Genomic DNA, 9,469 nt, shown 5'->3' with positions numbered 1-9,469 from the left:
CTTTACTTTTTTTTTATCACTACTGCAAAGGCATCCCTGTATTGTATGGCATACAGTGGCCAGCCTTCACTAGATGTAGAAGGCAGCGGCTGATTTCACTAATGCTTTGATTCAATGCACGGCTGTACCCAGCTAAACTGCTCTTGCTGAGGCCAGGTGACGCACAGTGCTGGTGCACCCACAGGGCTTCCAGGACTCTGGCTGGTGTCTCTTCTGCTGTGCCTGATAGACGTGCCACATGCAAAATGTGCAGGCATGCTGTAACCCATAAATCATTGATGAAAGCTTTTGTTTTGTTAAATTGAAGATGTATTTACTTAAGTGGGAACTGGACCAGACCACTAGAGCTCTCGCTCTACCAGTTATGAGACTACAATAAGATAAAAGGGCACCACTACAGTTCATATGCTTTGATTCTCTTAACAACACCCCCGCATTCATGTTACAATCTAACTGCTGATGATCATACCCGTTTTTTTGAACAAGGCTCTTCTGAGCAAAAATAAGAGCAGAAAACAAAGTAGACACATCAGGATAAAACCTCTGAAATCATTCTCCCTTTTCATCAGCAAGGGAGTGCATCCAAGAGTCTTACTGTTCTGCATTTATTCAATGCAAGCAGAACAGTCTTGAACTTGTCGGCTGGAGGTCATGGCACTTCTGTAAGAGGGCAACAGCCCCCACCATCACCACAAAGCAGTCTTTCTGGAACACTGTCTGAAGTAATTCCAGAGATATCATAATAAAAGTTACAATGGATTTGTAACTTCAGAAACAATAATTTATTGGAAGTCACAGATAAACTATAAGTATTAACAGATACAGTACAAACATTAGCAAACACTAACTTACATGGGGTGTAATCTATATATAATGGATGTGCAAGAACCTGAACAACCAGGTCAGAGCACTGGATAAGCTACTTAGTAGCACCACTTCTCTGCAAATTAGACAGGGTGGTATTTACTGATTTAGAGCTGACTGGATGCCATTATGTTCAATATAACATAAAACCAGAGAAAAAGTCTCATGAGCTACACTTCCACTGGGCCAAGATCTGTCTCCATTTATGTAAAATTCATTAATGTAATCAAGAGCAGAATCTGTCCCTCAATCTTTTCTAAATTAAAAACTGAATGTAGAGCCTAAGGCCTAATCTTAATTTGATAGAAAATGCTTGTTCTAGATATTCTCAGGCTGAAGCCCAATATTGGCTACATGATCCAAAGTAACTAACCTGTGGCTAAAGGATCAGCACACGTGCAGGAATTTAAACCAGTACTGCCTGATAATATTTAAAGGTCTCTTCCAAAATCCAGTTTTAACTTCAGTACTTCCTGCCTTTCAGCTCCAAGAACTTTATACATTCCAAAGCAGTGTCTTCAATGGATTTTGATGAGCCAGTAAGATTTGCAGCAAAGTAAGGCATAACACCTGATGTCACTTGATTGAAGTAACACACCTGTTTAAACAAAAAATAAATGAAACAAAACCACCTATGGATTGCAATAATTAGCCATTTTTGCAGAGCCTGGATGAGTATCAAGGTTTTTATGGATGCGAATAGAAACACATAGTACTTCTGAAATTGAAGGCGATAATTAGCAAAAAGAGTATGCCTTTTTTACAGTACTTTAGTGCTCTTAGTGTCATCACTACTGCCAGGTCCTCAAGCATGTAGGTAAACGTACACAGCAGTGCAGCAAGAAACATTTTGTGTAACCTGTTAAATATATGTGCTTTATGAACAAAGCAGTTGCCTGAAAAAAGAATCCCAGCCACTGAGAGTTCCTGAACATTTTCAGAAATGTATTTTCCTAAAAAGCTATAGCCTTCCCATGGAAAAGAATGGAAGAGGAACATTGTCATTGGTCCAGAGATGGGATTCAGACTGCATAATTTCTGACATATGAAAGTTAAAGTTAAGTGTTTAATCAGAACTAATTCCTTGGACTTCCTCTGTGGTCAGTAAAGACAGATGGACGCCACCACAGACCAGTTTAATGTATGCCTTCTAGAAGTATATTTTAGGATTGAACGAATGACTTTCTGGAGGTGCCCAGCCATCGCCAGTGCTTGTTTTAGATTTCATTACTAACATTCAGATTAGCCAAATTTGGGCAAGACAGATGCCACTTTGTGGAATAAAGAATGTCTTAATAACCACACTGAATTCTGGGGAAACTGACTCATTTTTTTGTTGTTGTTGTTGTACTGCTGTTACTGTTCTAGACTGTCAGCTCAAATTAGATTATATGCATATATAATACTGCAGGAAAGGAGACACAGCTGAGGTCTGCAGAGCTACTCACCGTACAAGAGCTGTTGCTGTCACTGTAAATCTGGAATCCAGCACAAAGGATTTCGCTTCTGCAGTATTCTGAAGAAGGCGGCATAGACGTGAGGGTAACTGACTTTGCAGCTATTATGTAGGGTTCACTACATGGCGAGGGGAAGAATCAAATATTTCTTCAACAAGATGTTAAAAAAGATACATGTAAATGACTACAGCTATACCAAAGATGTCATTTTCATATGGAGGCAAACAAGCTCCTGTAGGTTTAAAGATTCAGCTCTCTTGAGTCTCATTAAGGTTTTGTCACAGACTCCAATCAAGAAGAGTTCTGTGGAAAGCCACAGAACAAGCATAGAACACATTCTTTTTTTTATTTACCCTGCTCTCCATGACCCATATTTACAGAATCAGGGCCTAGGAGCAACCCTTACTAAGGGGCATTAGAGTGTGGCCCCTGCAAATGTAGACCTGATTCAGTTCCCAGATGTCAGAGAAAACAAGCAAATATAGTACAGAATACTACCTTTTAAAAGTAATGTTCTGTTTACATGAAGAATTACTGAATATAAGAAAAGAAATTGAGGATAAAGAATGGTAAGATACACCAAATGGTCCCTAGTTATCTGCTTCAGCATATTGACAGTCCCTCTGGGACACGTTTTCTTCCAAATTGCCTGTTTGGAATTCTGGCCTATTTTCCCTTATGACAGACCACTCCTGAAGAGTCATGTTGTGGTTTAACCTGCTGGCAGCTAAAACAACCACTCAGCATTTGCTCACTTTCCCCCTCCCAGTGGGATGGGGGGAGACAACTGAAAATGGAAAAGGAAAAAGAAACACTCCTAGGTTGAGGTAAAGACAGTTTAATAGGACAAAACAAAGAAAGGAAGATGATGAAGATACAAAACAAGTGATGAACAGCACAATTTCTCACCACCCAAAGTCAATGCTACACAAGACCGCGAGCTGACTTGCCTCCCCACCCACCCCCCCAGTTATAAACTAAACTTAAACTAAAAGAGGGTAGATTTAGGTTAGAAGAAAAATAATTCTTTAGGAAAAAAATCTTCCCTGTGAGGGCGGTGAGGCCCTGGCACAGGTTGCCCAGAGAAGCTGTGGCTGCCCCTGGCTCCCTGGCAGTGTTCAAGGCCAGGTTGGATGGGGCTTTGGGCAACCTGGGCTAGTGGAGGGTGTCCCTGCCCATGGCAGGGGGGTTGGAACTAGATGGGCTTTGAGGTCCCTTCCAACCCAAACCATTCTGTCATTCTATATACGGAACATGACATGTATGGTACGGAATATCCCTTTGGCCAGTAAACTGTCCTGGCTGTGTGCCCTCCCAGTTTCTTGAGTGCCCCCCCCCGCCTTCTCCTTGGTGAGGCAGGATGAGAAGCTGAAAAGGCCTTGACTGCTTGGCAACAACTACAAACATCAGTGTGTTATCAACATTCTTCTCATCCTAAATCCAAGACACAGCACTAACCAGCTGCTAGGAAGAAAATTAACTCTATCCCTGCCAAAACCAGGAGAAGTCACTATCAAAGAAGCAATACCGGACTACAGTACGAATCTGTGATGCTCTGAATTTACTTCATTACACCTTCATGTTGCAAAACAATCTGGTTGTGCAAACTCAGGAATCAACATATTGTATTTTAAATCAGCTACTAATCTGATTTATTAAAAAATAAAATACCATCTTTGTCACCCAGTGATGAGTCCAAATAAAGGTTCACAGTAATCGAAACTGTAGCTTCAAAGTGCTCACAGTTAAACTTGAAATTGAATGCTCACCTTGGCTTACAGGTTTGCCTTTGAGACACAAGAATCACAAAGTCTCTGGGTTTATGGCCAGTCGTGGGTGGAGACGTAATATAATATATTTTCTCATCTTCATTCACAGCCTGTAGGACCTCACAAGTTCTGCAAATACATTTAACACACACACAGACCTTGATGTATGCAATAGCATTTCTTCAAAAAGCACAATACAAACATATATTCCATCCTAACATTAAGCCTACTGATTTCAAGTTCAGGCAGCAAGGAAGGAAGACAGAGGAACATAGAGTGAAAAATCGGGATTTTCTGCAGCACTTCATGTGACACCACCTCTCTGTCCCACAAAATTATCAAAAAGTGCTGCAAGGTGCTGGAGCAATGTCTTAAAAGCATATCTTTTGCATACTGCCAATTCCTGTTTGGAATGACATTAGCCTGCATGCCATAATACTTACTGAATGACCAAAAACTGTCCATCTGACACACCACAGGAAGACAGTTAGGAAACTTTTGTAAAATTTTATTCAGAGTTTTGTTCTACTCCGTTCAGATGGGGCCACATGGGTAGGACATGCTCTTTCACTCTTAGAAGTACTGAAGTACTGAATCTCTGAGTTTTCACTACCAAAAAAAGTCAGAATTTTCAACACAATATTTCTTCAGATTTCATTTGTTACAAGCCATATATTCAGCAGAGATTGTAAATTTTCAAATATCCCTAGTCTTCCACTATCACCTTCTGATAAAAATCTTTTAGGGTAGAATGACTAACTGAAAAAGCTTCTCCTTTAAGAGAATATTAACCAAATCAAATTAGTATCATATCAATTCCATTGGTCTCTAGTCATTATTCTATACCATATAAGGTAAATAAAAAACAAACAAAAAATCCTTTTACAGCCATTCTGAAACCCACTCCAATTCAGATACACTTTATATTATTTTTCTTAAAATGTGCATTTTGAAGATCCCCATCTCTTGGTTTCTCACTGTATGATGAAGCTGAGCATCAGTATCCCAAACACCACTAACATGAAGGAGCCCACACCTTTGCCCTACTTCTTGCAGAGAGCATGTACAATATGTCCACCTCAAATTATATGCCACGTACTCAAATTAACCCTTTTAACATACACATATCTAGGCATGGAATTTGTTCATTTTAGAAAAGGGTAATCTCTGTCCCAGCTCTCTCTTTTGACAGTCCAGGGCAACTGTATTTTAAAATCAGACTAAGGAGAAATTAAATGTTATTTTTAAGGTAAAAAACCCAATCCATATTTTGACTAATGAATCTTTAATGTCAACTTCATACAGCAATTTCTTCTTAATTAGGCAGCAAAGTGTCAACATCTCAAAAAATATTTGTATCAGAAAAGGTTAGTTGTCAGTGGCTTCTTAAAGAAAGGTAAGTTCTTACAAGAAATGTTTGTCCCATTGTTGGCGGAATGTGAAGTCAGACAAAAGGGAGAAGGCTAGATGTGATGCTATGTTCACTTGCATTTCAACTTTGAGTGACAACACATCACCCTCCTCATGAGTCCATATTTTTATCTGAAAAAAGTGAACAAAATATTAAAAACAAAGAATGATTACTGTAAATATTTTAACACTTATAAATGTTACACATTTGGACCTTAAGCAGATTTTCTCAGGAGTACCTATGAAACTGTATCTGACAGATGAAAGGCAGATGAGTATTCAAGATTAGTTTTACATTAAAATACAGCACAATGTAAAATCAAATACACTGATAGCATAGTGACATCACACAGTTTTAATTACATCTGGTTAGGGGTAGCTAAATTAGCTTGCAAGTGGAAATGAATGAGCCAGAGGCCAGTATGACCTCTTTCTCACACTACGTACATATAGTCTCTAAATACCTTTAACACTGCAAGTGCTTTGGAAAAAAATTAGTTATTTCAATGTATTTTTCTTCTGTTAGAACCATGTAGGTGTCACTACTTTCATAAACAACAGCAAATACACTTAGGAATGAAGGTAAAAACCTTTTCTTAACCTTGCTACAGAAAGTCTCCTCATAGAGGCTTCAGTTCACTAACTCAAAAAGCGAACGGGGCAACCTGAGGACCTCATGCAATTGTTTTTGTAAATTTACAGGAGATTGGACTTTTTAAATCTGGGCAGGCAATGGTCCAGGATTCTACTGTTTCTTATCCTGGCCCTTGAGCCAGGCTGAGTTACAGAAATATGGCTTAAATATGGGAGAGCAAGGGAAGATAGCCCACAATTTTTAGGAAGGACTGGAAGAAACTCCTTACTGATGTGATGGTTACTTAAAACTTTCCATGAATTCAACACTTAGGAGTAGAATCCGTTGGATGTAGCTCTAGTGAGCAGGAATAAGCTAGAGTGAGGCAATGCTAGATGAAACGAGCATCCTCCAGTACGCCTGAGGCAACACAGACTTCAGCAAAATAAGACAGACTAAGCAACTGCCCTCCCTGCCACCAGCATTTTGGAACATATCAAGCAGTCCTGCACACTGCAGCTTTGGGGAGTTCAGAGACATGCAAAGGGGACCAAATTTTTACAGAAGCACTTTCTGAGCGCTAAGATGGATGATTTTGGATGATATATGGATTACCTCCTTAATCCACCTCTCCAACCTATGCAGTCCAGTAGCTTGTCTTTAATTAGAAGAGTTCAAATACTTCAGCTCCCTTTCTCTGTGCAAATCAGTCACACATTCGCCTATGCCCCCTTCCCCTAAAATACTCAATATTTTCCTTTCCAAAATATCAGTTTTTTTCCCTCCCTTATTTTTTACTGCGAAGCAGAGCACCTGGAGTTAACAATATACTGAAAAATTATTTCAAAACATAGTTTTGCCTCTCTTGTCCCATACTTGCAATATCTTGATTATTCTGTGTCTATTTCTAGTCGTAGGCCTGAACCCTAACACAGAGAATTCAAAAGGAATAACCTGCACATAACAATGTACACACAATACTTGCAAAAGAAGGACTTGACATGTTCCATAAACCCTGTATAATGGAAGAAGATGAGTGGAAGAGAGTGCTTAGAATTAGTGGACTTTCTTCCCAAATTTTAATCTGATGTGCTAATTTGCTTCTCAAATCCTAGAAAGTTTGTTAACAGATTTTCATTTCTGAATGACACAAAATTCATGAGCTTCATCATCTCTGCTACTCTTTTTTGCTACATCAAAAATTAACAACCTTTTGGTTTACAGAGCATTTGTGCAACAACACAGATTTTGTATGTTTTCATATTTCCGTGTTTTAGAATAGGAAAAAAAACCCCAACATAATCCAGCAAGCATCTTGCTGAAGTAAAGTTTGGCATAAAACAAAAGGCCTAAGAGCTTTAGAAACCAGCTACAGGATGCCTGGATCAATATTCCTCTATGGTGTAGAAAAGACATAATTTGTCTTAAGGAGTCTTCTAGACATGAAAATCACAATATGAAGTAGGAGGTGCAGCTGTTAAAACATCTCTCTGCCAAGTGAACAGTGGTAAGGCTAGATTATTACTATAGGCCTACAAGTCTTGTGGCTCTATGTTAAAGAGCTCACAGTGCCACCTTCCACCTTCAAAAACTGTCAGTCAATTTAGGGTCATTCTAGTTCCAGGGATAAGGGAACAAATCCTCTGGATATAGAGAAGCACATGCTGCTTTGCAAAACCTACATACTAGAGTATTTTATCCCAAAATACAGTTCAGTCTAATGTCTTTCACAGGCTCCTTTCCCATCGTATGACTGCCTTCAGGCAGAGCACTGATCCTTCTACTCAATTCCTACTATTTGCTCTTTCATTGTCTTCCCAAGAAACCATTTCGTGGGCACTGAAGAGATCTGTTTGAGTGGAGATGCTCCTCTGTGTGTCTATCAGATAAGGCTAAGCAGTTGTTCTGTGCCTATGCTGCTATATACCCTAAATAAAGGATCAAGATCTGTCCCACGAGTGCAGAGAACAGAAGACCAGTATTATGTGTGTTTGGTGGTCTGCAGTGCTTAAGGAAAGATGATGTAATGTTCTGAGCTACATATCCTAAGGGATACTCCTTTGTGCTCACATTTGCAAAAGTGACAAAAGCGGGTGTGAAACAGTGACACGTGAACCAAACTAAAAGTTGCCAAGATGGTAAGTTTCATTAACTGGAGGTGGCAGAAAGCTTTCCTTGGAGCTGCATCTACACCAGTGTATAGGGATTTGAGCACATATCTAAATTTGACTGGAGGAGCTGTACAGGGAAAGTCCATGACAGGTTTCTCTCTTTACTGAAGAGCAAATCTAATCCACCTCGTGGGTTAATTTAGAGGTAAGCATACAGTCACATATGGGGACAAGTGTACCCTCTGCCTACTGCCAACATCCACACTTTGTCAGCAGTCTATCCTTGTGCCTGCAAGTGGATGCTAAATAAGAAAGACTTACTTATGGAATAAATTGAAGCAGCCTACAATTGTAAGTATGGTTTGCTATCACTGTTCACTGCATACATCCTTCCAGAAATAAAAAAGGTAGCTACTCGGGATGCCTGCCACTTCTTTAAGGAATATCTAATGACTGACAATGCCAGATTATGCAGAAATGTCCAGAACAATGGGAATGGATGGCTACTCTCCATCCATTGACAGCATCAGTGTGATTTGCATCCTACATCTTGCCTGAGATTTTGCTGGATTTAAGATACCTACTTCATTTAGATGAAAGAACAGCTAGAAAAAGCTACTCAAGATTTTTCACCAAATAAGGCCTAAGTGGCTTAGAGGCAGATCTTACTAACAAGATTATTTTAAGATATCCAAAAAGGGGGGAAAGTTTCAGACTCCAGTAATACTGGAAGGTACCTGGTTGCTTGCTGAGAGAAAGCAGTAATACCATGCTGCTTAAAAGGTCACCCAGAATGTGCACGGGTTTTGGTTTTTTGTATGAAGTACTTTCTTCACAACATTTAGTGCTGGTTCTAGTACGGGTTTCAAGCATTTAGGGTTAAGAAAGAAACAGGGATTGTGGTAGTCCCGGTAAATGCAGAAAGGAAGTTTCACATGGATAATAATACATTCTTAGCAGAGGCCTGAAAATAATGCTCCATGTTTTAGTCTGATTTGTCAAGCTTGCTTTTCCCAGCATGGGTGCTGTCTATCATTTAATTGGCATGACACTGATTACTGAAAGTTATTAACCACTGGAACAACCTATGCATGGAACTGGCAGATTTGCCATCACTGGAGTTCCTTATCATTTATATATGCTCTTACTCAAGTAGCTTACAGACTTGATGCAATAATCAGTAAGTGCGGTTTCACAGCCTGTGACATGCAGGAGGTCAGACTAAAAGGTTGTAATCGTTTTTTCTTGTTCCAAAACATCTCTGAACCTACATGATCTTAAAGT

At 39.5% G+C, this 9,469-nt stretch overlaps 1 protein-coding gene across 1 annotated transcript in view; it reads right to left on the bottom strand.

The window, feature by feature from the left end:
- Positions 1-759: 759 nt before the first annotated feature.
- Positions 760-9,469, bottom strand: part of ACOT12 (acyl-CoA thioesterase 12) — a 31,788-nt gene continuing 23,078 nt past the window's right edge. The window contains exons 12-15 of the mRNA XM_075740366.1: positions 5,499-5,632; positions 4,091-4,219; positions 2,313-2,439; positions 760-1,462 (exon numbers count right to left, since the gene is read on the bottom strand). Coding sequence (XP_075596481.1) covers positions 1,328-1,462; positions 2,313-2,439; positions 4,091-4,219; positions 5,499-5,632 — 525 coding nt within the window. The 3' untranslated portion in view covers positions 760-1,327. The remainder of the gene's footprint in view (positions 1,463-2,312; positions 2,440-4,090; positions 4,220-5,498; positions 5,633-9,469) is intronic.

This window comes from Balearica regulorum, chromosome Z (assembly GCF_011004875.1).
Source record: "Balearica regulorum gibbericeps isolate bBalReg1 chromosome Z, bBalReg1.pri, whole genome shotgun sequence".
Lineage (NCBI taxonomy): Eukaryota > Metazoa > Chordata > Aves > Gruiformes > Gruidae > Balearica > Balearica regulorum.
The sequence above is the reverse complement of the archived record's forward strand: the minus strand, read 5'-3'. Positions and strand labels throughout refer to the sequence as shown.